The 16156-nt window shown below is 35.1% G+C and overlaps 2 protein-coding genes, 1 long non-coding RNA gene and 1 pseudogene across 21 annotated transcripts; 2 read left to right on the top strand and 2 right to left on the bottom strand.

Annotated features, from left to right (window-relative positions):
• Positions 1 to 4942: 4942 nt before the first annotated feature.
• LOC130509500 (uncharacterized) lies at positions 4943 to 6212 on the bottom strand. Of its 2 annotated transcripts, none has more exons than XR_008943514.1 (2): positions 5458 to 6212; positions 4943 to 5263 (listed from the first exon to the last, which is right to left on the bottom strand). It is a non-coding gene; the product is annotated as an uncharacterized LOC130509500 (long non-coding RNA). The 2 variants fall into 2 exon arrangements; XR_008943515.1 differs by having other exon boundaries at positions 5588 to 6212.
• Positions 6213 to 8187: 1975 nt separating this feature from the next.
• LOC108843178 (ATG8-interacting protein 2) lies at positions 8188 to 9679 on the top strand. 6 transcript variants are annotated; one of them, XM_018616298.2, is made up of 3 exons: positions 8188 to 8336; positions 8649 to 9309; positions 9372 to 9679. In XM_018616298.2, the coding sequence occupies exons 2-3, from the start codon at positions 8680 to 8682 to the stop codon at positions 9483 to 9485; spliced, it is 744 nt and encodes a 247-aa protein (XP_018471800.2). In that variant the 5' UTR covers positions 8188 to 8336; positions 8649 to 8679; the 3' UTR covers positions 9486 to 9679. The 6 variants fall into 6 exon arrangements, with proteins under 6 accessions (XP_018471800.2, XP_018471801.2, XP_018471799.2 ...); XM_018616299.2 differs by having other exon boundaries at positions 8249 to 8359; XM_018616297.2 differs by having other exon boundaries at positions 8250 to 8455.
• Positions 9680 to 9738: 59 nt separating this feature from the next.
• LOC108843179 (ascorbate transporter, chloroplastic) lies at positions 9739 to 11546 on the bottom strand. Of its 13 annotated transcripts, XM_057006065.1 has the most exons (6): positions 11060 to 11546; positions 10901 to 10927; positions 10561 to 10804; positions 10181 to 10477; positions 10008 to 10073; positions 9739 to 9886 (listed from the first exon to the last, which is right to left on the bottom strand). In XM_057006065.1, exons 1-4 carry the CDS (start codon positions 11118 to 11120, stop codon positions 10369 to 10371), a joined length of 441 nt encoding a protein of 146 aa, XP_056862045.1. In that variant the 5' UTR covers positions 11121 to 11546; the 3' UTR covers positions 9739 to 9886; positions 10008 to 10073; positions 10181 to 10368. The 13 variants fall into 13 exon arrangements, 11 of the variants coding, with proteins under 11 accessions (XP_056862045.1, XP_056862048.1, XP_056862042.1 ...); XM_057006068.1 differs by lacking the exon at positions 10901 to 10927 and having other exon boundaries at positions 10181 to 10495; positions 11060 to 11535; XM_057006062.1 differs by lacking the exon at positions 9739 to 9886 and having other exon boundaries at positions 9897 to 10109.
• A 2759-nt stretch (positions 11547 to 14305) lies between these two features.
• On the top strand, positions 14306 to 15948 carry LOC108832872 (BTB/POZ domain-containing protein At4g01160-like; annotated as a pseudogene).
• The last annotated feature ends 208 nt before the right edge of the window (positions 15949 to 16156 follow it).

Below are 16156 nucleotides of genomic sequence, written 5' to 3'. Positions count from 1 at the left end.
TTTCCTCTATGGTCTTGACGATGTCCATAGCTCGGTACGATCTCAGATATGTGCTCAAATTCCTCTACCTGATCTTGACACTGTGTATCAGACATTCGTACAAAACGAAACTGTTCAGCAAAACTCAAAACCAGAAACTCCGGCAGTATTGAGTTTCGCTGCTCAAGCTCCAGCTGACCATAACCGATCTTCCTCAGCACCTCGACAAAACAGTAATCGATCTCGATATCCAAATCCTGATGCTAATGTCACGTGTACCAGCTGTGGACGCACCGGACATCGAGGGACAAATTGTTTCCGTGTGATTGGTTTTCCTGAGTGGTGGGGAACAAGACCTCAGGTTAGGAATAATCTTCAGGGACAATCAAACACGCAGCCTCCTACTCAACAATCGACTGCGCGCGCGAACTCCTCACAGATTATTCAACCAACAACTACGATAGGGGCCAACCTCACTCCCACAGACGCCGACAGACAAGGGCTGACTGGTTTCTCGGATGCTCAGTGGCAAACATTGGTGAAACTAATCAACCCTCCGAAACCTAACTCAGACGGTAATCGTCTAAGTGGTAAGATTACTGATCCAACATGGATCTTGGACACAGGAGCCACTCATCATATGACTGGCCGTCTTGATCTTCTCAAAGACATTGAACATGTTGATCCTATCTCGGTTACGTTACCAGCTGGTGCAAATGCTTTGACCACAAAACGGGGAACTATTCGACTAACATCACATTTAAACTTGAAAAACGTTTATTATGTCGATGGATTTCATACGAACTTGATCTCTTTCGGCCAACTACTCACTGATCATACTCTAGTTGGTCAAGTTACTGATAGACTTGTGGTTTTGCAGGACCGCATTACGAGGACGCTGATTGGAGCGGGTGAACGAGAGAGAGAGGGACTGTATCTATTTCGAGGCTTCGAAACTGTAACTGCTTTCAATACTACGACAAGTGATGAAGGTGTTTTATGGCATCAACGTCTCGGACATCCGTCTTCTCGAGTTATCAGCTTATTACCTGGTGTCCGTCTTAAACCTAGCAATATTTCGTTTTCTTTATCATCCTGTGATGTGTGTCTTCGATCCAAACAAACAAGAAATTCTTTTCCTGATAGTTTTAATAAAGCATCACGACCTTTTGAGTTAATTCACTGTGATCTTTGGGGACCCTATCGAGTCTCTGCATTTTGTGGTTCTCGATATTTCCTAACCATAGTCGATGATTACACCAGAGCCGTGTGGCTATATCTCCTTCCCGATAAACGTGATGTCTCTAACAGGATCCGCGATTTTCTTGCCTTAGTCAAACGCCAGTTCGAATGTAACGTCAAGATACTTCGAAGCGACAATGGCACAGAATTCATGTGTCTCACCAAGTTTTTTCGGGAACAAGGAATTATGCACGAGACCTCGTGTGTCGGGACTCCACAACAGAACGGTCGCGTCGAACGAAAGCATCGCCATATCTTAAATGTTGCTCGAGCTCTTCGGTTTCAGGCAAACTTACCAATTGAATTCTGGGCAGAATGTGCCTTAACAGCTTGCTACCTGATCAATCGAACACCATCTAAACTTCTCAACGACAAAACGCCCTTCGAGTTGCTTTACAATCGCCAACCTTCCTTTGATCAACTTCGTATTTTCGGCTGTTTATGTTACGCTCATAATCAGAACCATGGAGGTGATAAGTTTGCTTCTCGAAGCCGGCGCTGTGTATTCTTAGGATATACCTACGGGAAGAATGGCTGGCGTCTCTTTGATTTGGACGAAGAAGAAATATTTACTTCCCGCGATGTCTTATTTCAAGAAACAGTATTCCCATATCATGATAAGATTGTATCGTCAACCTCATCTCCGCCTATAGAAACAGTGTTCCCTGGCAACTTTGACGACGATGATGAGTCTTTGACACCTGATACTGATCCTGCTTTGACGACTCAGCCATCCGCCGATATTGTACCTCCAACCTCGACTACAACAGACACAACTCCTACAACTAACGAAGAATCTACTACGATCACCGCGACAGAACCAGAAACAGAACTTGGTCGCGGATTACGAACTAAGAAACCATCATCCCGTCTTACTGGTTTTATAGTAAATACAGTCTCTCTCACTCCTCTCACACCTCTCGCTCCATCGGCATCCTCAGGTATGGTCTATCCTCTCTCTGACTATTATACTTGTGATCGTTTTTCCGCATCCCATTGCAGTTTCCTCTCGGCTCTGTCTCTTGCTGTCGAACCACGATCTTACAGAGAGGCAATGCAGTTTGATGTTTGGACGAAATCAATGCGAGAAGAGATTGATGCATTAGAACACAATCAAACATGGGATCTAGTCGATTTACCTCCTGGAAAAGTGGCATTAGGATGTAAGTGGGTTTATAAAATAAAACTCAGAGCCGATGGCAGTATTGAGCGTTATAAATCTCGGCTCGTGGTTCTTGGAAATAATCAAGTCAAAGGCATTGATTATGAAGAGACTTTCGCGCCGGTTGCAAAGATGACGACGGTTAGAATATTTCTTGACGTTGCTGCTAAACAAAATCATGAAGTACATCAAATGGATGTTCATAACGCTTTCCTCCACGGGGATCTTGAAGAAGAAGTTTATATGAAACTTCCCCCTGGTTTCCGATCCGATTCTGATAAACGGGTTTGTCGCTTACGTAAATCTCTTTATGGATTGCGACAGGCACCGCGTTGCTGGTTTTCAAAGCTGACTTTGGCTCTTCGAGCGTTTGGTTTCACACAGTCATGGAGCGATTATTCATTCTTTGCCTCCATTAAAAACGGCGTTTCCCTTCGGGTTCTTGTGTACGTTGACGATCTAATTATCTCTGGGAACTCACTGGCTTCCATTAACGATTTCAAGTCCTATCTCTCATCCTGTTTTTACATGAAAGATCTCGGTGATCTCAAATATTTTCTCGGTTTGGAGGTAGCTCGCAATGCGGACGGTTTCTACCTATGCCAAAGAAAATATTGCATCGATGTCATCACTGAAGTGGGTATGCTCGGTTGTAAACCTGCTAGTTTTCCTATGGATCAGAGACATGGTCTTGCTCTCGCTACCGGTTCTCCTTACTCTAATCCTGAACGTTATCGACGACTGGTCGGCCGCCTAGTATACTTAGCAGCTACACGTCCTGATCTGACATATTCTATTCATATCCTTACACAATTTATGCAGAAACCAGATGATGCTCATTGGGATGCCGCTATACATGTTGTTCGTTATTTAAAAGGTACCATTGGACAAGGTATTATGTTGCGTGCCTCACCTCCGTTACACATCACTGGCTGGTCTGATTCTGATTGGGAGGGATGCCCATTAACCCGACGATCGTTGACTGGATGGATAGTTCAGATTGGAACGTCTATTGTCTCATGGAAGACAAAGAAACAGGACACCGTTGCTTTATCTTCGACTGAGGCCGAATACAGAGCCATGACAGAGTTATTAAAGGAATTGAAATGGATCAAAGGTCTGCTTCGCGATTTCGGCATAGATCACCAACGGCCCATGACTCTGATGTGCGATAATTAGGGGTGTCAAAATGAGTTACAACTCATGAGTTAGCTCAGCTCAGCTCATTTTTTCATGAGTATGATCATTATATTTTAGGCTCATTTAATAAATGAGTTTAATGATCGAGCTTAAAAAAGATCACGAGTTATATGAACGATCGTTAATGAACATGAGCTGACTCATGAGCTCGTTCATTTCTTGTGGGAAAAGATAATTTTTATATTTATCATATTTATTTTAAAAACTAAAATGTAAAATATACATAAGTAATATAGGAGTAAAACTTTTAAAAATTATCTATACTTTTTCCGAAGAAAAAAAAAGAGACTATCATGTTTAGAAATTATCAAAATCTTCTATATAAACCCACGTTAACCATATCATCTTTCTCACAAATTTCATTGATCTCAAATTTGACATACGTCTCCTCTTACTTTGCTTATCGTAACTCAGAACTCACGGTAAGTTATTTATGATTAATAGTTTTATTAAATTTTGAATAATACTATAGAAGTAATTTTATCGATGTTTAATTTAATATAGTTATAATTATTTTGTGTTAGATCACGAGTTAGCTCATTTAACTCATGATCTAGATGATCCGAGTACGAGTTTATATATTGAAGCTCATATAATAAATGAGCTGATCTGAGCTAACTCATGAAAGAGCCGAGCTTACTATGAGCTGAGCTGAGCTGAGCGAGCTAGCTCATTTTGACACCCCTAGCGATAATCAGTCTGCTATTTACTTGACCAAAAATCCCGTTTTTCATGAACGTACAAAGCATGTTGAGGCAGAGTGTCACTTCATCCGAGATCATATTATCAACAAGACAATTGCCACATCTCATGTGGTTTCAAAGGACCAGCTTGCAGACATTTTGACCAAAGCTTTGGGTCGTAAGGAATTCGAAATCTTCCTATACAAGTTGGGTATTCGAAATCTATATGCTCCAACTTGAGGGGGGGTATTAGGATATAATCCTCTCATGTTTATCTCTAGACTATTTCCTTTATTATGTTGTATTAGATCTCCTTTTACCGATAGACTTAGGATAACATATCTTGTATATAAAGAGGCCTTGTGGTCATGAATGACATAACACAGAACAATATTTATCGAATACAGAACTTCACAATTTCGCCGGCCCTCACACCGAACTCTTCATCCTGTCTTTTTATTTTTCTTGTCAAACAATGTCATCTTACAATCATGTCATTACAAACATTTTTTTCTTCGGTATATTCAATGGTGTTCAATGTTCCACATAAGGCTTCTCGCCCTTATTATGGTTCCCTCTTATGATCCATCATTTTCTAGACCCATGCTTGACTTTTGGTTGGTATGATCACCCACTCTTAACATTTGCCTTCCATATTCACGTCAACTCTTTTTCGTGTGTAAAAATAAAACTCTTGTTTTCAGTACAAATAAATACAACCATTACGTATTAGGGATTCCGTGCGGAGACATTAAACATCTAACCAACCAAACAGCCTCCAAAATCAAAACCCCGGTTCCGTTTTCAGGAAGTCTTCAATCGCTCATGTCAAAATCTTCAAATTAATTGACACAATCAGCTGCTTCATCCTCTGATTCGTCTGCATCTTCTTCATCTGTTTCCATTGCTTCATTTGGTCTTCTCCTTCTTCATCATCAGTGTCCTTGTCCTCATAGATCACAGGACCTGCTTCTTCTTAATCTAAATTGTCCACAAGCTACCATTAACCCAATCAATGAAGAATCAGTAACATACATAGTCTTAATCCGCTTATCGACGCAAAGCGAGCTCAAAACTTTCATTGCGTTATTTAATTCTCAAGGTGATCAATAGAATTGAAAAAAACCAAATTTAATGCTACCGCACAATGAAATCACATTCTTCCTCGTTTCAGGGAAATACAATACATACCAAGTCTAAGCTGCTTGAAACTTGTACGGCAGTGTGAAGGGTTGATACACAACCAATAAAATAGACATCGATCATTTATCTATTCCAGCTTTCAGTTTTACTAACAGAGATGCAATATGTAGCTCCTAACCTGATACATGGAGTTCAAAGCGAGCAAGGATGACTCTTGGGGAGTAAGTAACAGACACTTTATCCGCGGAATCACACAGGCTAAAACCGCACCCCTGCAGTAAAAAAAATTACCATTTCAAGATCCACAATACATCTTCAAAAGTCTCACCTAGATTGTAGTATTGGTAGAGGGGAATTAAGAAGCTTGAGAACTTGTGCTGGATTCAACATAGCAATCACCTGCAGAAACACATGCAATGCCTGTCTCAGAAGAACGTTCACAGAATTCTTATTACTCTCCGGCGGATGAACACTCGCCGGACTTCAAATCGGAGTTAGCCATCAAACAGTGAATTAGTAAACTATAAGAGAGAGATGAAGAGGATGCTTTCCTGAAGAGAAATACTGACATATTTATACCCGATATCCCTCAGCCTCACCGACGCAACGCATTGAAGAACTCGTAGTAGACGTTCAAATTTATCACGAAAAACCATAACGTGTTCCGTTTCAGAAGATCCTGAAGGAGTCACTGTCGGCGTCAAACGAAGATGATTGAAGAACACATATGTCTTCGTGAGGACCAATTTATGACAATATAATATGTATTTTAATGTTGTAAGATCACTGTTATTAGTCCATATATCTCATCTTTTAAATATTTTCAATTAGTTAATTTTTTATAATAAATTACACTAGATTTTGACCCGCGCTTTTGAAGCGCGGAATATTTTATGATGAAAAATTTCACTAACAACTTAACAAATATTTTGGTAATTTTTAAAGAGTGTGTATTTAAAATATTTTTGCTTCAAATCAGTGTTTTTAAATTCAACCCGATTGTGACAATACCGGTTAATCCGGAGATCTGACAATTCAATTTATGTTTTCAAAATATTCATATTAAAAAATCACTAAAACCCGAAACTAACCGATTGAACTGATGGATGACCGATATGTAATCTAATTGGATTTAAATTGTAATAGTTTCATAATTTGTAATCTTATAATCCAAATTTTAAAGTTCATTATTTGGCAATTTATGAAATTGTGACGTTTCTACAAAATTTTAAAGAGAAAATGATAGATATAAAATAACTAAGATTACTTATTGTATTGTTTGGAAACATTGATAGTAGTATAAAAATATATTGTTTGGAAACATTGATAGTAGTATAAAGAAATAAGTATATTGTTTGGAAACATGAATAGTAGTATAAGAAAGAAACATTAGTGATTTAATGTATGTTTAACTATAAAGTATAAAAGTGTATTTAATTTAAAAACTTACAAAATAAATGTTAGGTCCAACATAATGTTTCTGTTTTAATAAGATAGATTGGTTGCATAATTAATTTGAATCCAAGAATATTTAGTTCACGATTTTAAATGTAATTTACCATGTTTGTAATTTGTTAATTTTTTTATTAATAACTTACTTAATTTTTCATTTCGGATTACTTGCGCAACTTGGTATCATATTTATTGATTTGTTTAAATAATTTACTTTTAATTAATTCGGTTTTAATAACTTACCTTATATTGAATACAGATTACTTGGGCAAGTTGATATCATATTTACTGCAGGAAAGTAACACTAATTACTGAGCTTATTATATATTACTTGCGCAAGAATATTAATTAATACATGTATTAAATAAGTTTTCTTATTACAAATATGGTAAACATTCACTCTTGTTATCATATTGATTACATTGCTTAATGTGATTTAACGATTTGTATCTAATTAGGTTGTTTTTTATTAACTTACCTTACTAATATTGATTACTTGCATAAGTTAAAATCATATCATATGTATATTATTTTATGACAATACAAATATAATATCTTTCCTTAAACGATTTAATTATGCAAATTAAATATATAATTTTAATTATTTTATTACAAAATAATTAATATATAATTAAAATATTATTAAAATATTATTAAAATAATTATTTTATTAAAATTTAACATGCAGGTCCCGTGGATTACCCGCAAATCTGGATGGGGCGGGTGCGGGTATTGAATCTTTCATTGCGGGTCATGCGGTTCGAAAATATGAGTAAAAAAAAACTAGGTGATCCGCGAGTTGGCGGGGCGGGCGGGACGGGCTGGTCACTTTGTACTATTTGGTCCATAATTTGAATCTGTACAATGTCCACACATGGTGCGGACCGGTCACCTAGTATTCTAAAAAATACTAGGAATAATAAATAAGAATGATTTTGTATTAATAATATTGAAATGATTACTAATAAAAACATAAATATAATTATGAAAACAAAAATATGAAATTTAAATTTCTAAAGTTATACTCCTTTTTTTTAAAAGATAGTCTTTTTAGTGTTTTCTGTAATTTTTAATTTTTAACAACTTTTGGCCAATAGTAATCCAATAAAACTAATTATTTGTTTTAAAGTTTGCAATTTTTTCATAGAAAACATAAAACAACATCTTTTAAAACCAATTTTTTTCCCAGAACAATCATCTTTTAGAAAAAAGAAGGAGTATAAAACCAAAAAATATACCCGTCCTTTCAAAATCTAGTATAAATATAAAATGGATTTTTGGGCTTTTGGAGAGTAAATGCAACCGGTGTTCCCGGTATCCGGTTCCATCTTGCTTCCCAGAACAGTTCTCCTTTTTTATCATCATTTATATATTGAAAAGGAGAGATAAATGCAAAGAGAAAGAAAAAAAAAGCATTTGCAGATTGCAGAGTAATCGAGGCGGTTTTCTTTTCTTCTCTCATCGCAATCATCTTCGTACGGCTCTTATATATCCATAAGTTGATCTTTATCTTTCTTTCTTTCGTTCTTCAGATTTCATCTGTTAGTATAACTTGATTGTTTCGTCTGTCAACGATCTGTAGTCGTTAAAATTGGTACGTCGTAGAGAGGAACACGGTACTGGTCCGATCGAGATTTGTTTGGTTTAATCGCGATTGTGTTTGATGTTAGTTGATTGGAGGGTTTCTTCTTCTTATGTACATGTTATGGGTTCTGAACGTTCTCTCTTTTATCAGTTTTATTTATTTATGTATATAAAAATATTCGTTAATATAACATGTCTGTCAGAAACGGTATCATCTCACCTACATACATATTCATGGCTGACAAAGAGGAAGCATCATCAGGAGGTGAAAACACTACACGTGGAACTGATTGGGAAGTTGTTTCACTCACTGCCTCTGCTTATGCTGCTTCTCCTGGTCCTAAAGTACATGATGATGATGTTACTACTACTACTACTCCTTCCGAAGCAGAGACCTCTCATCCTCTCTACATGTCTGGCCACTTTGTTTTCCCACCCACGGAACCTCCTAGTGCACTAGATAATAATAATAATAAGGCAAACAAGAAGATTGATTCTGATTTCTCTCTGGAACCACAAGTTGGTGGAGATTTGTCTCTGGAACCAGATGAGTTTTTAGGACATCATGCCTTTTTGGACGAGGAGAAAGGCAAAAGAGATGAAAGAAACATTTACAAGACTTGTCTGCAAGATGAACAGAGCAGCGTCACCCCACCTGAACAACTGGAAGATGATGATGTCGCAGCTAACTCATCCCCATGGTGGAAAAGAAGCGCCGCTTCTTTCATTTCGCAGGCGAAAGAAACCAAAACTGTTTGGTCCATTTTCATAGCTGCAGCTGTGATGGGAGTTGTGGTTCTTGGCAAGCGTTGGCAACATGAGAGGTGGCAGCTTAACTGGGAATCAACCATTGCTAACAACGAGGTAGTAGTAGTATAGCTTTGAATCATTTATTATTATTTTGTATCTAAATAGTATTTTCCAAGACGTTTTTTCTTCAGAAAGCTGGAAGACTGATGGGACCCATCTCTCGACTGAAACAAGCATTTGTTGGGGGACAGCAACGGGATTCATTCATACGTTCCCAAAACGACAGTTAAAACCGAAAGGTGATTTGCTTTGTTGATGATGACAGATACAAACTGTAAGAGTATGTGACTCTTTGTGTCCGAATGTAAGAATGGATTGTAAGTAAAATCTATGGGTGTCTCTTTTATTAATGTTTCGGTCTGGTTTGTGATGTGTGTACATATATGGCTTTCTGTTTGTTCTCAAGTGCACGCTTTTACTTCTTCTTCTTTGTTTTTTTTTTAATTTATTTAAGGATTTGGTTGCTTATTGGTTTCAAAATCTTCACGAGGATACAATACAATATATGTCGGAGATTTAGCTACCGGTCCTATTTATTTTGGTGAAGACTTTAAAACATACACAGGCATCCGTGATTCACCAACCTCCTCAGAAACTTACGAACCGGTTAGTTTGATTGGTTCACAGGTCCCTGAGAGAGAGAGAGAGAGAGAGAGAGAGATGATACACGTCAACGTAGTTACTGACAAGTTTCATATTTTCACGTTTAAAGAAAAAGAGTATTAAAAAGGAGAAACTTGATGTGATCTCACAGCGTAGCGTGGGCCAATGTCTTGATGATTAGAGTAGAGACCCGACTGAGAGAATGCATCAGAGCCCTGCTTGGGGACAACACATCAGAGCTGTACCTCTCACTTTTAGAAGAATAAACTTGTGTAAAAATGGGGTATCATATTCCAAAATGAGCTCTTTTGAATCATGTTACCTGACTACATGCCATGCAGAGAACCGCCATTGCTGGAGTTTTGACACGGCTCAGTTGAGACAGGAAGAATGCAGGACCCAGAAAACCAATTGATTGCATGATCTGCCACCCAATTGCTATATGCATATTTAAGCCATAGCAGAAACCATATACTTCCAAGGGAGCCAAAGGAATAGAAAACTGATGGATCAGCATAGGAGAGAATCCAAGTCCTGTAACAGAACCGAGATACATGCCACTATAGACAAGTGCAAGTGATGTGCTTCTCTCTGAGACAGGGATCCATTTAGAAAGCATCTTGTTCATCGCAACACCCTAGTTAGTTAGTTAGGACCAAAAAGAGATAAGAGATCAAATTTGGAAAATAAAAAAAGACTTACACGGTCCATATTGCAAAGAAGGAAGGAAGCAAAGCATAAGAGGACGATGATCCAGCGCCTAGGAAACTGCTGCCACCATGGGGAAGCCTTATTTCCTCAGATTTGTAGGAAGCAGGAGATCTCTTGTCCCTAGACCTAGGTCCGGATAAAAGGAAACATCCAAAAGTTCTTCTCTTGTGTCCAAGTTCATGCTGGAGACATAAAATCTGCCTTTGCCTTTGTTGATGAGACGACCGGCACAATGCTACAAATAAAAAAGAGTTTTGAGCATAATAAATAAATTTGGTTGGGTTGGTTCGATTACAGAGCTCCTCATAAAGCATGGCCCTGTTGGAAATACCTTTTTGGTTCTGAAAACCATTTTTGCCTACAAGAAAAATTGACATGGAGAATGTGGCACAAGAGTTTGACTATAACAAAAACAAGGATATGGACGGATGGATGGATGATAATGCACAATCAATCAGTCAAATTCCAATCTGAAGGTCTAAAATGATACCTGAGGAGGAGGCTATGAAGGAACCACAGTTCCTGTTTGAAATCAACCCACCAATAGCCATGCTTATGCTTATGCTTATGCTTATGCTTGCTTTTCAGTAAGTAAGAGAGAGAGTAATCTTCAAGCTGCTGCTTCTTCTTCTTCTTCTTCTTCCATACAACAAAGGATGATGATAGCGGAGTCAACGAAGAGAGGATACAAATCCCAGTCAGAGTCTGAGAGGCTTCTGCTGACGCAACGGCAAATTCTCGCTAGTGGCAGCCAACCCATATGGAGGAGGATGGGTCGATAATGTGACACGTGGCTCTTCATCTTCTTCCCCTTCCTACCTCCCTTCGTCTGTTACTCCCCCAATTACCATTCTACCCCCTTGCTATGTAACACAATCCCCTGTATAGAATATAGATCAAAGGTGAAACATTATCATTTGATATGTTCACCTTAAGTTTGTTACATGGTAGTCTCGCGAACGAATAGCAGACATGTCACGCTTAGAGAGTCTCTCATCCAAATTATTACATAGATACGTTCATACTGTATATTATTTTACGTTGTTAATATAAAACTCATATGCACACTTATACGGATTATACAAAATTTTACATGAAATGATAATTAACCAAAAAAACTACTATCGTTTAGGTTTATTTTATTTTTACTTAATTTATTTTAATAGAATTCATCTTTCATGTGTTATTTTGAACAAAAATATCTTTTAATGTTAATTACGTAATCTTTATATATTTATCAGCTACATTTATATATATTTTTACATATACATACATGTAAAAGGGGGCACGAGTCGGATATCCGAAATTTTGGAGGTATTGGTGATCCAATCTATTTCATGATCCAATCTATTTCATCTGAATAATCAATTATCCGATTGGATTCGGTTTGTAGCCATCTGTATATACGGTGTTCCGGATATCCGGAAAAATTAGATTTTAACCGGTTTTGATCTGTAAAAATAAATAAAATAATTAAAAATAAATAAAAATCTAAAATAATAGATTAAATAATAAAATTTTATTACAAATAAAAAACGGATTTACTTTTATGAATACTAATACCTAATTTAATAAATTTAGTAAAAAAAATATTGTAAAAATTATATAGAATATATTATTTATATAGCTTAGATATATATAATTCATTAAAAATATGTGTATATATAAGCATATAAGGAATCAGATCGAATATCCATTTTTAAAAATGTTAGTATTTGTCATTTGGTTTGTTTTTTTTACGGATATTGCATATTATTATTTGTTTTTCTTCGTAGAGTTACAGATATCTTGATTTTTTGTTCGAATCGAAAATGATAACAAATCAAATCAAAATTTACAAATATTTTGGTCAGCCCTACATACATGTGCACATTGACGTGAGCACCTATATAACTAAAATCCACTACAAGTGAAGATTCTAATTTTTTGAAAGCTGAAATATTATCTTTAATGTTTCCATTCACAGTTGACCAAATTGTAATAAAATGATTTGTGTTAATAATTTTATTTTCTTTTTCTTCAGTTATTATCTAAATTTGATTTGATTTTCTATGCATTTAGAAATTATAATACTAAACTATTGGTTTTGAGATAATCATATCAAAATATATTTTAAATAGATAATCATATCAAAATATATTATTTATGTGTTAGTATCATTTCAATTTAATATATGTGTTAGTATCATTTAAATTTACCATAAGATTGCAAATAGATACTATGTGTCCGTGCCAACTTAATTATATACATAATAGTTACTGAATTTTCAGTTAACTGTTATATATTATTTTATTATTTCATAATCTATCTTATTAAAACAGAAACATTCTGTTGGACCTAACATTTATTTTGTAAGTTTTTTAAATTAAATACATCTTATACTTTATAGTTAAACCTACATTAAATCACTAATGTTCATTTCTTTATACTACTATCCATGTTTCCAAACAATATACTTATTACTTTATACTACTATCAATGTTTCCAAACAATATATTTTTATACTACTATCAATGTTTCCAAACAACAAAATAATTAATCTTAATATTTTATATCTATCATTTTCTTTTCAAAATTTTGTAGAAACATCATAATTTCTTAAATTACAAAATAATGAACTTTAAAATTTGGATTATAAGATTACAAATTATGAAACTATTACAATTTAAATCAAATTAGATTACATATTGGTCATCCATCAGTTCAATCGGTTAGTCTCGGATTTTAGTGATTTTTGTTAATATGAATATTTTAAAAACTTAAATTGAATTGTCAGATCTCCGGATTAACCGGTATAATCACAATCGGGTTGAATTTAGAAACACTGATTTAAATGCAAAAATATTTTAAATACACTCTTTAAAAGTTACCAAAATATTTGTTAAGTTATTAGTGAAAATTTTCATCGTAAAATATTCCGCGCTTCCAAAGCGCGGATCATAATCTAGTATATAACAGAAAATAAGTAACAGTATGTAAAATAATTTGTATACATAATGCTTAACTTAGTTGATTTTAAAGCTCAGTATAGGTTCATAATATATAAGATTTATAATTTGATATCATTTTTCTTAACTTATATAAGTGGATTTCAAAATCTTTGCTATATTTACTTTAGATTTTGTTTTTAATACTATACTCATAAAATATGATGTACCTTACTTCAAATGATTTCAAATACAAAGAGAAAATTCAAATTCATTTGAATAATATTGGAGTTTAGTGAAAAAAATCTGAATTTATTATCTAGAATACAAGATTTACAAATATAAAAAATAATACATTGAATTTCAAAACATAATTTATAATTCTTGATTGAGACAGATCAGATTATACAGTAGTTGGATCTAAATCATTATTAAATTCATCGTTCAATAATACCCCAAAAAATAAGTATTTTTCAACACTCTGAAAAATGTGTTATTCAGTCTTGTATGTGCATTAATTAGTTGAGATATGTTAATTTTGGTCAAAAGTATTAAAAATATTTTACAAAAAAAAAATTATTGTAGTTTACAAAAAAAAAAGTATTAAAAATATTTTCCGGAGTTGATCTTCAAGTCAAAATGGCATCTAGTGAGTGTATAAGGAAAGAGGGGGCGCCAGAAAAAGGAAACGTTGAATACTCCCCCTATAAAGCCAATAAGCTTTTGCATTTTAACTTATTCATCTTGTAAAAAATCTTAAAAATCTCTTTGATAAATCTTAAAAATCTCTTTGCTCAGATTTTTTTTTTATGGATTCATCAAATTCCGACCGTAGTTATGGCTTTGCCTTCAACAATGTTCGTTTCTCCGACCGTCTTCTTTGCATCGAGATCACTAATGGCGGTGAATTCACCAATGTCGATTCGGTTCAGGATCACAAACGCAGGAGAACAGATGTCAACACTCGCGGTTTGTTTTGTTTAATCCCAAATTATTCAATATTTCGTGGTTACCAAGATACTGGTGGTCTAGTGGTTATGCGAGGGACTGGTTCTCTCATACCCCCGGATTCAAACCACTTTTAATACGAATTGTTATTCTTTAAATCAGAATTTCTAAAGACTGATTTGGAACCTATGAAATATTATGGCAGCTGTAGGTGGTGAAAATGAGAAAGAGTGTAACCCTCCAGCTCCGAGAGTTACAGAATTACATATAAGCTCTCCCATTTTGGCAGACAAAGGCCCATTTTTCTTCAAGCTATTCTCTAATGGAATGATTGAGTCGGAGCAAAAGCATATCACCTTGAGAATCAAAGCTTATGGTATTAGTTTTGAAAATTTTAACTTCATTCTGGTATTGTGGTATTGTATTATTTATAAAAAAAAAAGTGATTTTGTTCTCCATTTGTTTGCAGAGGAAGCAGCTGTAATGGAACTGTTGAATTTCATGTATACAAATTCACTGTCATCAGTCACTGATGTCCCTGCTTTAGTTCGTGTTCTAATGGCCGCATACAAGTTTGAAGTTGCTTCGTGTATGATGTATTGCACCCGTTCGTTGCTTAATGTTCCTATGACATTGCCTTATGCGTTGTATATTCTTCGTCTTCCTTGGCCCCTGCTACTTGCTGGTTCCGTAAAGCCTTTGACAAATGCTGCAAGGCATTTCATCATCATGCACTACAAGGATATAACCAAGTAACTACTCCATCTGTTTGGAAAAAATGTGCGTTTTAGAATTTTTACCTTTATTAATAAACATATAAAATTTTAGTTATCAATGCATTCACTATTTTCATTATTAATTATTTCCCACAACTTTTAACCAATAAATTTTAATAAACACAATTTTAGTTTTTGAAGTTTACAATTTACCATTGATTAATCCATTGAAAATATAAAATATATATCGTTTTAAAACTATTTTTTTTTCTAAAACATAATCTTTTCGGAACGGAGTGAGTATATATATACATTGAAACTTTCAAAGCTTCTTTTTGTGTGTAAAATATGTATTTTTACATTTTGAGTGTTTGATAGGTTTTCAAAAGAGGAGGTGATGGCTTTACCGTTAGTAGGTATCATCACACTACTAATGAGCAACCGTCTGATGATTGCGTCTGAGGACACTGTCTACGAAGTTGTCTTACAATGGGCAAAAGAAAATTACTCGGTTCAAGAAGAACGCCAAGGGATCCTCAGTCATCTCGCTCGCTATATCCGTTTCCCTTACATGCATGACGTGTACCAGACTCCATAAAATCTTGACATCAGATGACTTTGAACCTTCTGTCGGGTACAAACTTATCCTTGAAGCTCTCTTGTTCAAATCAGAATCATCACTGGCTCATCGAGCCTACACATACAAACCCATCAAAACTGTGGAGTTCGAGGTGCCTCACCGTCAGTGCATCGTCTACTTGGACTTTCTCAGTGGCATGCAATTGTAAATAACAGTGAAAACTAAGGGGTATTCTATATGTGTACTTATGTTTTAATAAGATAGACTAGATTTTGATCCGCGATTTTAAAGTGTGGATAATTTTTTCTTTCCAAATTTTATATACATATCTAAGATATTTGTAATTTCATGTGTATATATATTATTCAACTTTATTTCAGATTTGAAGATCATATGGAGTTCAAAGTTGTAGAGTG

The sequence above is a fragment of the Raphanus sativus genome, chromosome 3 (genome assembly GCF_000801105.2).
Source record: "Raphanus sativus cultivar WK10039 chromosome 3, ASM80110v3, whole genome shotgun sequence".
Lineage (NCBI taxonomy): Eukaryota > Viridiplantae > Streptophyta > Magnoliopsida > Brassicales > Brassicaceae > Raphanus > Raphanus sativus.
This window is presented reverse-complemented; position numbering and strand designations above follow the sequence as displayed.

What these genes read in the sequence shown, in the direction of transcription:
- LOC108843178 (XM_018616295.2), top strand. Translation starts at nt 8,638, where the DNA reads ATGTCTGTCAGAAACGGTATCATCTCACCTACATACATATTCATGGCT. An exon ending in CAACCATTGCTAACAACGAG is followed by an intron (nt 9,310 to 9,371) that starts GTAGTAGTAGTA and finishes GTATTTTCCAAG; the next exon opens with ACGTTTTTTCTTCAGAAAGC.
- LOC108843179 (XM_057006065.1), bottom strand. Translation starts at nt 11,120, where the DNA reads ATGGCTATTGGTGGGTTGATTTCAAACAGGAACTGTGGTTCCTTCATA. An exon ending in CTTCATAGCCTCCTCCTCAG is followed by an intron (nt 10,928 to 11,059) that starts GTATCATTTTAG and finishes TTTTTCTTGTAG; the next exon opens with GCAAAAATGGTTTTCAGAAC. An exon ending in TGGTTTTCAGAACCAAAAAG is followed by an intron (nt 10,805 to 10,900) that starts GTATTTCCAACA and finishes TTTTATTTGTAG; the next exon opens with CATTGTGCCGGTCGTCTCAT.